Here is a 15,083-nt window from a genome sequence, read left to right as displayed (position 1 = left end):
GCTCCTGGCATTTCATGGGCAGGCCTCCAGGTGGCTGAGGGACCAGGAGGGCAGAGGCCTCCAGGGTTGCTGAGCACTGGCTGCTGGGAGGAGCCATTGGGTCTTGTCTTCCAGCATCCTCCTTGCCTGGTGTGTGCCCTTCAGAGACCACAGAGCAAGAGGGTAGTCTTTTCCCCTGTGTGATGCCCAGTGTCCACAGGCTTGGGCCTGAATGATTTCATGTTTTTCTTCTGGTAGCCTGAACTTTTTACTTGTCCTCTTAAGAATGCTCACCTGCTTGGTGTATTGAGCACTTTTAGAGCAACAGTATTGGAACCTGGTGTTCATGGGTACTACATGATCATTCCTAATAAATATCTTTTAAAAGCCCTAAAAAGTCGATTTTAAAAATGGAATTAATAATGTTGCTATACATTTTAATTATATGTTCGTATCGGGCAATTATGCACATTTCCAGTAATTAAGTGATTTACTATAATTATATTAGCAGTCTAAATATTCAATAGTCAACTAGACATGGCTCAAAACTCCATAATACAAATAAATATACCAAAACATTTCTATTAATGTAACAACAGGGAAACAGTCACAGGCAGGACTGCGATTATTTGCAAGGGAAGACATTCCATGTTGTCATATGTGGTCCTGGTGTTCAGATGCACTTGGAGCACTGACCGCTGCTCTGGGGGTGCACCCACCCTGTTCCCCCACGGTCGCTGGGGGAGTGGGTTTGTAGATTTGCCCACATAGTTGGGCCCTCACTTTCTGCTCTGAGAATCATGCTCAGTGTTTAAATTTTGGTTGATTGTTTCTCTGCACTTTCCTGCTTGCTGGAGGCACAGTCTGTCCCTTGCCACATCTGCAGCATGTGCAGGATGCTCGGGCCTGGCTTTGGGGCTCGCAGGTGTGTGGTGCAGCGTCTGTGGCTGCTGCTCTCGGCTCCTGGCCCAGCACAGTGCCTCCTGCTCTCTGTAAGTTTGTTCTTAGTCCGCTTCCAAGCTCTGAGTGTCCGTTTTCCTCCTAAGAACCAGCGCATCCAGCAAAGTCCCTGCTTATGTTTCGTTTGGGGGCAGGAGTCACCCTGCAGACAGTGCCCCACCCAAATGCGAAGAATGTTCTGGGCTCGCATGCCTTCCCAAGTCCTTAGAGTGAACTAGAACCCAGAGATAAACATACGTGGCTGCCAGCGTCCTGCCCTCTCTGTGCTATCTCAGAACCTATGAGTGTTTAGAGTGTGTACAGTGAGACTCCTTGTTCTTGACTGCTTTCTACCAAGTTCATCAGGCCATTATTTCATAAGTGTCCTGAACATCACATGTGCCCTGAGACTTACGCTCCCCTAACTGGACTGGGAGGTAGTCTGTCGGGGGAAGTGTCCTGGATGTTGATACGCGTTGGGGTACAGTGGGTTTCCCTCTCTCCACATCTCTCACTCAGCTGGCATCAGAAGGAACTGATGACCTTGGAAAGAGGGAAGCAGATCCTCCCAAGACTGTGAGTCGGGTGACGGGTCATGCTTCACTGTGAGGAAGGAGGCTGCTGCAGCCCAAGCCCTGGTGGTGCCTGCGACTGGGTCTGCTTGGGCTTCCTCATGCACATAGATTCGGACAACTAAGCGGTCCTAGGGAGGGGGACCGTATGCAGGTGTCTGTCATTTTCCTACCCAGCTGTACCTTCCTTGAGGTCAGGGACTGTCCATCACCTTGAATCCTCTATGCCCCAGACAGTACCTTGCAGGGCAGGTTGGTTGACGGCCCACAAGTCAAATGAAATGAAAAGCAAGTGTTGAGCTTCGGAAGGCCACGTGGGGGGGACCAGGCTCCGAGCCCCCGTGAGAGATCATGGCCTGTCTCTGCAGCTAGATCCCCGGGATTGTTCTCGGGGAGAATTTGTCATCAGTAGATGGTGATTTATCTGAACTGGGAACAAAGTGAGTGACAAAGTTGAACAAGAAGGCTTCCTGGTGGAGGGTTACTTGAGCTGGGTCCTGGTGGTTGTGGAATAATAGGAGCATCCAAACCAAACAGGAAGAACGAAATTCTGGAATGTTCTGAGCCCAGTTCTGAGGAGGAAGCATTGAACAGTGGAGTGTGGAGGGGCTTGGGGTCGTTGCCTGAGAGGTTGGGGAGCTGCAGGAAGTGTTGGTGCTAGAGGAGGGAAGGGGTGTGAGCTGGACACCCGCTGTGGGCAGGAGCTGAGTGGCCTTTGCAGCCTGCAGTTCCAGTGAGATGTGCCCTCTGTATGGCTGTTCACCAGACGCTTCTAGACAGGCTCTTTGCCCCTTGGTGAGTGGGAATGAGACTTAATCTCTGCAACACGCTTCCCAGAGCTCCGGAGGTGGAGTGGGAGAAGTGGGCCTGAAGTCCGGGGCTAGCCACTGCTTTCACTGAGGGGCGAGGGGCGAGTCACACCAGGGCTGCCTGCTTAGAGTGCAGCCCTTTGCAAGGGGCTGGATGGGTAAGGTGCACCTGGCTCACTGCTCTCCTTGGAAAGTGGCATCAGTGCTTGAGCCTGGGAGCTTGCACTCCGTCCCTCTGCTGGTTGCAGTGGTGTCTGCAGGGTTCTGCTTTCTGTTTGTGCCTGTGTGGTGCTGATGAGGGCCGCCAGACTTCCTGTGGCTTCTTCCTCCTTTGGGGCTCCCCCGCCTTTGCGCGTTAGATGAGTAAGTATAAATTACTCTGGTAGGGATGGGGTGGGGGTGGGGGCTGGGGCTTCTTTAAAGGAATATTGTTTTAAAGGCAGAAGGCACTTTTTAAAATTTAAATTTTAGAACACTTATCTTGACAGAAACCTCCAAAAAATACACACAGGCTGTCCACATTTAAAAGTAGGAAGCAGGTGTGTCTGGGCCTATTCTTGGCCTCCTGTCTGCTGGAAAGCAGTGCATAACCCACTAACCTCAGCCTCCTCCCTGGGGAGGTGCAGGAAAACCCTCCTGGGGAGCTTCTCATTTCCGCCTGCGCTAAGGGTGGAAGCCCTAGGCAGCTCTCCACAGCGCCCCAGGTGGGGGCTGGCCGTCTTCTGAGCACAAACCTTCTCCTAGGAGGCTTTGTGACCAACCTGGCAGCATCTGTCCGCCTCGTGGGCAGGGAACCACACAGCTGTCAATGGACAGGCCTTTGAGCTAGGTGACTTTCTTGTTGGCCTGACCTTGAGATTCGCTGATTCCGCCTAATCTCCCTTTTTTAAGTGGTGGCCCCTCAGCTTGGCCTTTTCCAATCTGACAGTCCCCATCAGGCACAAAATGTGTGTTGGGCTTGGTCTGGGGGCTGCTCCAGTGAGCCGGCACTGGTCCCGTTCCTGTTCTTCTCCCCACTCTTTTGGAACTGTCTGGACCCGTTCTCCACAGAGGTCTCTGTGGTTGTGAATTTTTGCCTGACATTACACCGTGCATTCAAGAGTGAGCTTGTAACCCTGAGTTGCCCATTTGGTCCTCCTTCAAGATTAGTTCTTCCTTGGGTTTATTTTGTCTGCAAGAGTGTAGGTTGTCTTTCTTAATTTTCAAAATATTGAATACTTGTATTTTTGCTTTGTACAGTGTCCTCTTGAGAGGATCCTGGCAGGATTAAGAAGTCAGTAGGATTTGAGAGTCTTTCCAAAATTGGTCCCCTCTTGCCTTTCATGGTCAATGTGAGATATTTCAGGACAGTAACTCTTTCTGAAAGACCCCAATGTGTTTAAAAAAAAAAAAAAAAAAGATGGAGTTCAGGTTCACTCAGGTGTTTCTGCCTAACAGAAGAAAACCTCTGTCATAATATTTGGCAAATTTCAGAGCCAAGGCTGTGTAGTTTGGGTGATCACTACACAAGAAGGTGTGACTAGAACCCGGGTTCTGGAGTGGAGGCGGCACCCCGAGTAATAATAATTCAGTACTGGGAGAGGCTGGTGAGCAGACAGACATGGGCTCATGCTCTGTCTCGGGCCTTCCTCCTCAGGTAGCTGGTCCTCCTTCCCAGAAGGGTTGTCCATGGGGCACCTCTCCTTTCTGGCTGGGAGAAAGCTCTGCCCATATTCTGAACAGAAAGGGGTCAATGGAGCTGATGACTGACCTGCCATGGTCTTGGGATTGCCTGGCCGGTGGCTTGGTGGCACTTGGTCTGGGGCTCACTAGTCCAGAAGTGGCCACAGAATTTCTGGGTATTGGGTGAATTGGTGCATTTCCTCGGGGAATGTGAATGTTTAAACAGACTTTGTCTCAAATTTAATACGTATTGTTAAGTGCCCGGGGTGGGTAGGATATGACGGTCTGGCACCCGTGGGCTATAGTTCCTGGAAATGGAATCACGCCCACCCTCCCACTTCATAATCATCTGTATTACTTCTCACATTGTTATTTTTAACTTTTTTTTTTAATAGTATTTTTTAGTAGTTGAAGCTTCTTGGATTGAGAGGGCTGTGGGTGAGACAGAGCCGTCTCGGGGCTGGTTTATGATTTTATTTAAAACCTTTTAAATGCAGCCAGCCTTTGTGGTTTCCTGGCCATCTCGTGGCGAATGCCCTGGTGCCCGTCCTGTGGCTGCCATGGGGCTTCTCCTGACCCTTGGCACATTTGCTGGAAGGTGTGCAGGGGTGTGCCCCCCACCCCCTCCCCCTTTCCCTGTCACCAGTCCTGCTTTCCTCAAGTGGTTTGAAAGGATCTATTTTCTGATCTGTCAGCAGCGTCCTCAAAGCCATATCCCGTGTTGGCAGAGTGGTAGCTGCAGACTGGCCCCCCGGGTAGGACACCCACCCTCCAGAATCATATGAGACTCTCCTATCCGCCCACGTTGGTCGGTTCTTAGCCATGTGCAGTGGATTAGCGCTTCATCAGGGAGGATTAAGGCTGGGCTGACATGGAAGCAGTCTTATTTGCTTCTGTAGCTCTCAGGCAATCCGGGCGGCAGTTGGGGATCACCCAGGGGAGTGGAGGGGAGAGAGGCTGAGCTCGATCGACCTCAAAGCACCCTGGGGAGGGAGCAGGAGGGACCTCAGCCGGAAGTTCAGTGTGAGATAATTCCCAGTCACAGGTTGGGAGGCCTGGGTGGAGCAAGCACCAGCTTCATCAGGCTAACAAGATGTCACATGGAACAAAAGCTTTAGGGGTTTTATTTAGCTCCTAATCCGCCTGCTGAGAGCCAAGGTCCACGTGAGCATAGAAGCCAGGAGGGGGACCCAGCCGGGTGGAGCACAGCCTCCTTTCCGGAACACAGCCACACAGGACAGACCTCGGGCTACCGCCGGGGAGGGAGGCAAAGTTACCGTGAGTCTGCTGCTTTGCCTACTAAGGTTTCCAAGGATAAATAATTTAGGCCGTCCTTTGAAACAGAAACCCCCAGTTGGTTGTTGCTGCCATCTCGGAAGGGTTCACGCGTAGCCAGGTCTGGTTTTGATGTATGTAATTGAAGATTTATGAAGAAAGCCTTCCCCCCGCGCCTCGTCTGCAGTCACTTGTTCTACCGATGCCGGTTCCCAGCAGGCACGTCAATATTGGCCGATCGCAGAGCTGGGATGCTGCTGGCTGGTACCAGGGACCCTGGGAGAACACCGAGGCCGCGCGCCCCCCAGGGAGGAGAAGCTCTTTGACATATGGCCCTGGAGAGGGGACCTGGTGCGAACCGCCAATCCACCAAGCGCAGGACGCTGTCCTGCCAGGGCCCGCAGAACCCTACCTATACCGGGAAGCCTTTTACAATTCGCTGGCTGCAAGGAAGGGCTCTGCTCCTGACTTTACCCTCTACGACAGCAGACAGGCCGTGATGTCTGGTCGCCACGCCCTGCTGCCGCGGGATTACTATGGCGACCCGTCCAGAGGAACTAGGGTGCCCAGGGAGCCGCCTTACTATCGGGACGCAGGTATCAACCGGCCCGTGCCCAGCTACGGAGTGCTCGGCAGCAGAGTGCCGTGGGAGCATATCCAAGGCCAGTTACCTGCCCTGCAGGACACCGGGCACCTGTACCAGGATCCTGGGGGCAAAATGATACCTCAGGGGCAGCGGCCACAGAACAGGGCCCCGTCGCCTGGTCGGTATGGAAGGGAACTGCCGGACACCAGGTTTGGGGCAGAGGGGCCTGCCTACCCGCCAAGCCAGGTCTACAATGATGTTGGCGAAAGACCTGTGGATTCTGCCCCTGTCAGACAGGTGGCCCCAACGTGCCTGGTCGTGGACCCTGGCTCGGCTGCTCCCTCTGAGAGCAGCACAGGGGTGACCCCTGGTCCTCTGAGTCGAGGCTGCGGGCCTACTGGGGAAAGCGTCCAGTCTAAAGTGGCTTATGAGAATTATGAAGCTGACCTGTTGGCGTTCCGGGGGCCCCTCGGCAAAAGGAATGTGCTCCCTGAGTTCCTGGCCCTGCTGCAGGCAGAGGGGCTCACAGAGGCCACTCTGGCAGCCCTGCTGCAGCAAGGCTTTGACTCTCCAGCCGTCCTGGCCACCCTGGAGGATGCGGACATCAAGTCTGTTGCGCCCAACCTGGGCCAGGCCCGAGTCCTGAGCCGCCTGGCCAGCAGCTACAGGACTGAGATGCAGTTTCGGAGGCAGGACCAGGCAGGTCCCCTGCCCCGCACACGGTCCAGCAGCTTCAGCCACCGAAGTGAACTGCTGCCCAGTGACTTGGCTTCTCTGGGCACCGCACCCCTGCAAGCGGCACCCCCCCGGGCCGGAGACATGGCTCGCCGCCCCTCCAGTGCACCCTCTCAGCATCTCCTGGAGACGGCAGCCACCTACTCTGCCCCTGGGGTGGCCCCCCAAGGACCCCAAGTCTCCTCCAACTCTGGGTATAGCTCTCCTACGCCTTGCACCCTGAGCACACGGCTGGGCCCCACATACCCCTCACAGGCTGGGGTGGCCTTGACTAACCCAGGCCCCTCGACCCCCCTCCACCCAGGCCCTAGAACAGCCTACTCCACCTCATACACGGTACCCATGGAATTGCTGAAGCGGGAGCGCAGCATGGCCGCCTCTCCACTTCCCAGCCCCCACAGCAGCCCCCAGCTCCTGCGGAAGCCTGGGGTCTCCATGGAGTCATCTACCCTGACGCCAGTCAGCCAAAGCCTGCACACACCTCATTCACCATACCAGAAGGTAGCCCGGCGGACTGGAGCACCCATCATCGTGTCCACCATGCTCACACCGGAGCCAAGTAATGCACCCTTCCCATCTCTCCTGGCAGGGCCCCTGGGGATGTGGGAGGGAGGCAGAGCTTTGAGAAGGGAGATGGGTTCCTACAGGTCCCACTTGGGCCGTGGGCACATATACCCACATAGTCTTGCTCTGCCGAGCTGGAAGGCCACAGTGCCGGGTCCAGTTCCAAGGCTAGCCAATGGACATGGGTTCTCCTGGGTTCAGTAGAGTCATGTTAACAGGCTGGCCCTCTGGGGCGGCAGCACCTCGCCAATCTCTTGTGGAGTCCAGGTTGCTTTGCGGATTTCCCCTTGTAGTGCTGGAGCTGTTTCCCGGAGAGACTCGAGTCATTCAGTACGGGCTGTGACCTTCCGCGCACAAGGCTTGGCGATTGTCCAGTTTGCCCTGGGTGGCTTTGGAAAAGGCAGGGATGTTTGATCAAACACCTCCCATAAATCCTGCACCGTTCCTGTACCATTAGGAGCACATCATGGTGTGGAAGGGTACTTCCACAGCGCCTGCACGCGCTCTTGAAGATAGGGATTACCCACCATAAAGATAAAAATGTGTGTTTCCACACTTGTGGGTTAAACAAAGCAAGATGTTGAAATCCCTTAGAACTCCGTGTTTCAAAAACAGATTTAGTCTCTCGTTTTGGGAAATACAGTTGGGAATTCTGTTTGCTTGTAGGGAAGAATATATTTCCAAGTTGAGGAAAGGGAGGTTGGTGCTCACTGGTTTCCTTCAAAGCACAAGCCACATGTGATTTACTGCCTGTGTTTCCTTGGGCTGGGCCTAAACTTCTAGGCTGCTAACCTGAGCCATCAGAATTTCTAACTTTAATTTTAGAATCTTGATTGAAAATCGACACCGTGAATCTGTTTTCTTCCTTTCTTCTCCCTTTGCCTTCCCAACATAGTGAATCCTTTATCGAATGAACAATTTTTTTTTTTCCTCAGTAACTGGCATTATTGGGCAGAGGGTGGAACCATGCTGAAAATCGAGATGCACCCTTTTGACGGTAGCAGATGGTGTCAGGAACCGGGTCGTGCGCTCCTAGGTTCCCCCAGATCAGCTGAGCCCCGGGTCACTGTCATGGCCACTGTTGTCCCAGAGGGGTCCTCTAGGCTCTTCATTCTTCCAAAGAAAGACCAAGTAATTTTTCTGCTTTTCTCTTGCTGGAGATTCTGGTTGTGTGTCATGTGGATTTTTTTTTTTTTTAAGTCTGATCATATACTTTGCTTGACTTTTAATCAATGCGCGAGAGGAGGCGAGTCAGATAATTTTTCTTAGGGCCTGCGCCTTCTCTCTCCGCCAGTCTTTCTTTGCAACCAACTAATTTGCATGGCGATGACATTTGTTGCTCCAGTAATTTCATCTGATAATGGCTGGGCTTGCAAAGCGGATCTGAAAACATATTCCTTAATTATGTGTTGCTAAGCAACGGGAAGGTTTGGTCATAATCACAGAAAGATTATCTCTTCATTGAAGTTGTGGAAAGGTTTTGCTGAAGGAGGACCTGCAAAATTGCCTTATTTTTCCCCCTCCTTTCTGTTTATTTAGCACTGCCTCCTAACAAAAACATTCACTGTTATTTGGGTCTAGGGCGAGGGATATTGTGTGAGTTGTTTGGAGTGTGATTGTTAACACACTGTTTTGCAGACCCGAGGATATTGATTTTTATTTCCTTGGCATGGCAGCCAGCCAGTGCTGAAGAAGTCTGCAGTCGGAAGTCTGCCAGCAAGCGAATTCTCTGTCAAATGATCTGTCCCATAGCAGCAGTTGTCATCCCTGTGCCTTATCATACGTTCTGTGTGGCATTATGACTCTTCCTCATCAGGGTGGGGGCAGGGGCTTGGCATCCCCTGTAGCTTTTCAGCTGTGCAAATGCCACTTGTGCAGCAGGTTTGGGTGTGTTGGAGGCAGCAGGAGACTGGACAGTGTGCCTGTAGTCACTTGCCCCAGGCAGGGTTGCTGAGCCTTGGGGGAGGTCACCTTTGCCTTAAAGGAAAGCACCCTGGACCAGGGGTGCTTGCTGCTTGCTGGGGAGCCACCTTGCCTCCCAGCCAACAGGTGGCGGTCTTCAGATCCTCAGTCCAGCTGTGTCCCTCCTTGGCAGTACATGAGTATGTCATCCTTCTAGGGAGCAGGAATGCCTAGGAAGTGGACTTGTTTTCCTGTGCCCTTTGGAGAGGAGAGGGAGAGTGTCGGCTTTTCTTTTTTCCACGCTTTGGATATTTCAGCACTTGCTTCTTCGTGGTTGGCTTTGTGCACAAAAACGATGGGCTCCTGTTTGCTGGCCAAGTGCAGCCTGTGACCCAGCGGTTCAGAGCGACAGGTGAAGCCGGCAGAGATGTGCAGGACTAATGGGCTGTGGTCAGCCCCGTGTGAGCAGCACCTGGTGGGGCTGCTCTCATTCCCGCTGACCTGGCTGGCTGTGGCACAAACTGCAGAGCCTTCCAACAGTGGCTGTCACGTGTTGTCACTCGTGGCCAAGGGTTTGCTCCCTCCTGAGCCTCCCTGTGCCGGGTGGCAAGGGCACATCCAGTAAGCTACTAGTTCTGGCGCCATTTTCACCCTTGTCTTCCTAACATAGAGCAAAGCTGGCGGCCTGCAGGAGGCTCAGCCGAGGGGCAGCGCAGCTTGGGTTTCCTGCCTCCCTCCCTGGGAGGTCTGCTTGTGCCTCCAGCTATTTGTCTTTGAAGCCACTAGATGGATAAAGCACCATGGGCCCCCCACCTGATGGCCCAGCTGAGGACTCCTCAGGGCTGTTAAGAGGCTGACTGGTGACAGTGGGGTCACCAGAGTTAGTCTCTCACTTACCACTGCTCGATGGGGCACCCATCTCCTGGGTGGAAATTAGCCCCAGGAGAAACCTTTCAACCACTTGAGAGTATGAGGAAGGAGGTGCCTCCCACAGGTGCTTCCTCAGAGACCCTCGGCTTTGAGGCATCCTCTGCACACTGATGTCTGTGCTGTTCAGAGCATAGGCCACTGGCCTGGAGGGTCTGCAACTCTTGAACCCTCAGATGGGAGGATGCTGGAGAAGGCCCCCCAGGGCAGCTGGGCTACACCACTTCCCACCTCTAGGTGGAGCCAGCCCGGGAAGATGCAGTTCTGCTGGCTCCTCAGAGCATAGGGGCATTTGGGGAAGGGGTCTGGGCAGCAGAGTGAGGGCTCCAGCCCTTCAGGATCCCAAAGTTGGAGTAAGCTGATGTGACAGGCAGGTGCTGTGTAAGCTCGGGGGCTACATTTGGAGTTCACAGGGGGACGAGACTCGCTCTTTGCCTTCAGATGGGGGGCCAGGAAAGATCATGGTATAAAAGGACAGTCGTTGTGATTGTAGTGTGTCACAGAGGCCCTTGTGGGGCCCTTGGAGTCGGGAGCACCAGAGTCGCCCAGCCACCCTGTTCTTGGAGAAGCATCTGTGAGGAGCATCGCAGCCCAACTTGTGGTCAGGGCAAGGGAGGCCCCTGGAGGCTGGTGTACCTGAGCCGGCGTGTGCGAGGGCTGGCATTCTGTGACTCCCGGGGCATCTCTTCCTGTGGTGTGACGTAGACATGTGCGGTCCAGCCATTCTGGCATCTGGGAGCAGGAAGGGGGCTTATAGCAGGCCTCTCCCAGGCCCCTTCCTCCCGCCAAGCCTCCCTTCCAAATCCAGGAGCCGCCTCTCCCACTGGGGCTCTGGGTCACTGTTCTCCACCTTCAGCCCCCTAGGCTGTCCCTATTCTCAGTGCCCCTGGCTCCTGCCCTGAGAAAACCCAGCAGCCTGCGCCAGCTGCACCCTTTGTTCCCGCAGCTTGTGGCACCAGGCTGAGGCTGTCTCTGGGTTCTCGACACTGCTCCCGGGAAGGCAGCGGGTCTCGGCCCAGGGACTCACCCAGGGCAGCCACGAGCTCCACTCGCTGCTCCGCCCGCTGCATGCCAGTGTGTTCCTGCTCTGTGCTTCTGTCCTTGTCTGTCAGGGCGGCAAGGAACTGAACTGCCTCTGGGGCTTGTGGGAGTGTGGCTACCAGAGGTCACAGTCACTGGAGGCACCTGGCCAGGACTGGGCCTGCTCTGACAGTGCTGCTTCTATCGGCCCCATTGTCCTCTGGCCTTTCTACAGCTCTCTGTCCCTTGCAGCAGCCTCTCTGCCCCTTGGTAGCAAACCCGCTCCGTCCCCAGGTGGGCACAGATGGCTGCCTGGGGATCTCTGTAAACTCACCTTGCCGCAGGACACTGCCCTGATGGCCCCGACCCACTCTGGCAGTGATGTGAGTAGGTGGTCACTCCAGAGCCGCGTGGGCTCTTGGCCCTGGCTGGCTTGGGAGGGTGCCGAGATCTTGTTTTCTGCCTCGCACGGTACAGGCTCAGCGGGCAACTCCCGGGTTGGTTCTTGCTGTGCTTCGCTGCTGGTCAGTTTAAAGGAATTGACGCATGCTTTCGTGGGAGGACACGTTAGCCATGCCTGCTGCTGGGACTTGGCCAACCCTGAGCTCCTGTCGCTAGATCTGCTGAAGGTGACTGGCACCAGTGCACCGTGGCTTCTCTACAGGGCCGTCCCTGGTTTAGAGGGCAGCCCCACACAGTGAGTGCGCTTTGTCCAGCAGGACCTGGCAGGCCCCTGCAGGAGCAGCCCATCAGATCACCTGTGACTGCTAAATAGCAGATTAGGGTTGGGGTCCCCCCTCTGCCCCACATGCCTCCAGGGATCATTGCCTCTCCAAGATCTTCAAAAACAGACACTCGCCCATCACAGGTGCAGGTCAGAGGTCCTGGAAGATCCGAAGGGCCGGGCTCGATGCTGAGCACCGTATCAAGGTGGTTCTCAGACTGGAAGGGAGAAGCGGCTGGCCATGGGCCCCCCTCTGCTCTCAAGTGTGGCCCTTGCTGAGCGTGCACTGTCTGGTCAGGAACTCCCCGCGTTTCCTCCCCTCAGCTCAGGCACTGTCTATGGGCCGCTGGGCCTAGGAGGACCCCCCTGGCTACTGGGGTCAGGTACAGGTTGGCCACGGCTTCTCCCATCCGTGGTCCTCTTCACTTTCTTGGTAGTGTCTTTGAAGCATGAAGGTTTGCAATTTTAAGGTCCTATTTTTTTGGTTTTCTGCACTTTTGATGTCACCTCTAAGAAAACATTGGTTAGTGCAAGGTCCTGAAAGTGGACTCCCATGTTTTCCTCTAAGTTGGTTGTTTTTAACTTTTTTTCTTTGTTTTTTGTTCTTTCCTTTGGCCACTAACCTCCATAGTAGAGAGATTATCTCCCCCCCCCCCCCCCCCCCCCCCCCCCCCCCCCCCCCCNGCCGCCGACCCCCCCCGTACTAGGGATTGAACTTGGGGACTTCTCTAGCCCTATTTTGTATTTTATTTAGAGACAGGGTCCCACTGAGTTGCTTAGCACCTCTTAGTTGCTGAGGCTGGCTTTGAACTTGCGATCTTCCAGTCTCAGCCTCCCAAGCCGCTGGGATTACAGCGTGAGCTACCACACCCGTCTATCTTTTTTAATGTGAGGAAGCCAGCGTGTATTAACAGGAAAGCTTCTCAGGTGTTTGGAGCCAATTTCTTCTCTGCACAGCATCTGAGGTGAGAAATCCAGAGGATTTTCACAGATTTCTTGCTGCTCCATGGGCGATTTTGTAGGTTTATAAAAGAAAAAGACTACTTGTAACCCACAACTGACTAGCCCACCTTAGCCACCTTACGTGATCAAACACTGATGTGGGGTGCCCGCTGCCCCCTGTGCAGGGCTTCTAGTCCTTTCTACATAAAGGAGAAAGTCAAGACTCTGCTCCCTCTACTTGGCCTGCACTGAGGCCACATTGACCACACAGGGGGTCGGCGGACATGACACAGCGTGACTGGGTTGTTAGCCCTTCCCCATGGAGGCTGTGGGTAGTAGTCTGGGAGCAGTGAACTTGACCCTAGGAAGGGATTGGGAGGACTGTGAGAAAGAGCCCAGGGCTGTGCTCCAGGGAGGGGCAGCCGACCCCATCTGGAGGGAGGCAGGGCCTTATCTATCACCCTGGAGCATTTACCAAGGGCTCCCTCCCATGGCATCTGCCCCTGCCTTTTCACTTTAATGACAAATCGGGGGCTCAGAGAGGTCAGCCTCCTGCGATAGGTCTAACAGCAGCCTTGGGACTTCAGCTAGCCTGACTCCAGATCTGCCATCGTGATCCCCCAGGGCAGTGTTCAGAATAGCACAGGAAAATCCATAACGGTATAAAGCTGGGGAAACACCCCAACTTTTTAGCCAGTCCACTGGAGGCCAAGGTCCATGCCAGCAAGAGCCCCACGGTGCCCAGAGGGGCTCTGCGACCTTCTGCTGACACACAGCTCCAGGAACCACAAGTATTATGCATGGCCCGTCTCAGATCATATGTAGCTCCAAGGGCCCTTACTGGGTGCATGCCTGTCCCCAACGGGTAACCTCAGGGCCATGCCTCTCCCTCTGCATCATGCTGCTGTCTCAATGCAGGGATTTGATCCCTCATTGAAGAGTGAACAACTTTCTCCTGTAGGGTTATGTGGAGTGTAGCATGTTCTTTGGTCCTAAAAGGATCTGACCCTCACTAATAGGAATGGTTCTAACACACACAAGGGCAAAACTAAACAGGCAGAGAAATAAATGCAGGAGAGGATGAGGCAGGGGATAAGGCCAGAACCAGCTTTCCCCACAAACCCATGCATGAGGGGAGAATTGCTCTGAGCTTCCTAGCATCCAAAGTAAAAATAGAAACAAGTCACTTAAAAGATTCACATTGTGCAAGAGATGGGACAGCGAGCCTGTTGCTTGGCAGGGCTTTTCCCCGTTGGTCTAGGGTGAATCCTGCCCTAGTCTAAGTGTCGGCTCTAGGTTTGCAATCTGCTTTCTTACATCACACCCTCTCTCCAACCCATACCTCCTCCTTTGTGACCTCAGCTGCCCTAGTACAGCCACCTCCATGTTGTCTTCTAATTTTTGTTAGATACACCAAAGCCACCTCGTTTCAAGTCTCAAGGCTCTCGGTACAATTTGGAGTGGTTTGGTGAATAGCTCCCACCTCCCGAGCTGGTGAAGGAACCTGGGGCCTGCTCTTTTTCCAGACTGAAGGGCGGGATTGCCCACCACAGAGAGGGAGCTCTCCCTGGAGGGTGAGAACAGCCTTCCCTGCTGGGAACATTCCGGGCGGATGTTTTCTAGATTGAGACATAAATGTGAGTGTGTGGTGGGTTCTGGGCTTTCCTGTGAACTGGGCTTTGACCTGGAACGCTTCAGTCATCTGAAAAACAGAGGGGGCATCTCACCAGCTGCTGGGCTGGCAGTCGGCTTCTTGACCTCTCCCGGGCCGTGGGCAGTGTTCCTGGCCTCGGGCCTGCTGGATAGGAAGCCTGTAAGAGAAACTCAGGGAGCTGAAAGCTTGGGGCTCCTCCCCTGCATCTGCCTGAGCTAAGGAAGGACACGTCACATTGTTAGTTGTGGGCACTTGGCCTGCTAATGTGGGGGGAAATGAGCCTGGGTCCGCCAGGCTCTCCAGGGCCTTTGGAGGGGCACGGTGCCTGTTCCCAGGTGCACCGGTGGAACCGGTCTGATTCCAAGGAACAAACCAGCATCAGAGGCAGTGACCCGGGAGAGCTCATGGCACCGGGCACTCATGGGCTGCCCAGCCCTCTCTGTTCCTGGGATGCCTTCCCTCCTGCTTGCTGCTGCTCCCTGTCCTCTGTTGAGGCCCTTTCGGGCACCAACAGGAGCAGGCATGTCCTCTCGGCCTTCCTAGCCTGGGCAGGAACCCTCCAGAGGCCTCCCTGAGGTCCCTGATCTCGCGGTGTCCACACAGTCCCCTTCCCCTCTGGACCCCTGGATTTTGTCCTAGCTCCTTCTGGTGGGTGTGGGCGCTCAAGTACTTGGTATACCGCTGGTGCTCTAAAATGCTCGCTGGAGAGAGGTCAGGCCACAAGCCTGTGCTCTCCCTGGGCCAACTGTAGCCCCTCAAAGTCCTGCAGATCTCCACCCCCCACTCCCACCCC

At 54.5% G+C, this 15,083-nt stretch overlaps 1 protein-coding gene across 3 annotated transcripts in view; it reads left to right on the top strand.

The window, feature by feature from the left end:
• The window catches only part of Ctbp2 (C-terminal binding protein 2), a 91,174-nt gene that overhangs the window by 57,684 nt on the left and 18,407 nt on the right, over positions 1-15,083 (top strand). Inside the window, exon 1 of one of the 3 annotated variants that reach the window (XM_015498381.2) lies at positions 4,940-7,116. The exons of the other annotated variants lie outside the window; for them this stretch is intronic. Coding sequence (XP_015353867.1) covers positions 5,439-7,116 — 1,678 coding nt within the window. The 5' untranslated portion in view covers positions 4,940-5,438. Of the gene's footprint in view, positions 1-4,939; positions 7,117-15,083 lie in introns of those variants that run through there. 3 annotated transcript variants of the gene reach the window in all.

The sequence above is a fragment of the Marmota marmota genome, unplaced genomic scaffold (assembly GCF_001458135.2).
Source record: "Marmota marmota marmota unplaced genomic scaffold, marMar, whole genome shotgun sequence".
NCBI classification, from domain to species: Eukaryota; Metazoa; Chordata; class Mammalia; order Rodentia; family Sciuridae; genus Marmota; species Marmota marmota.
This window is presented reverse-complemented; position numbering and strand designations above follow the sequence as displayed.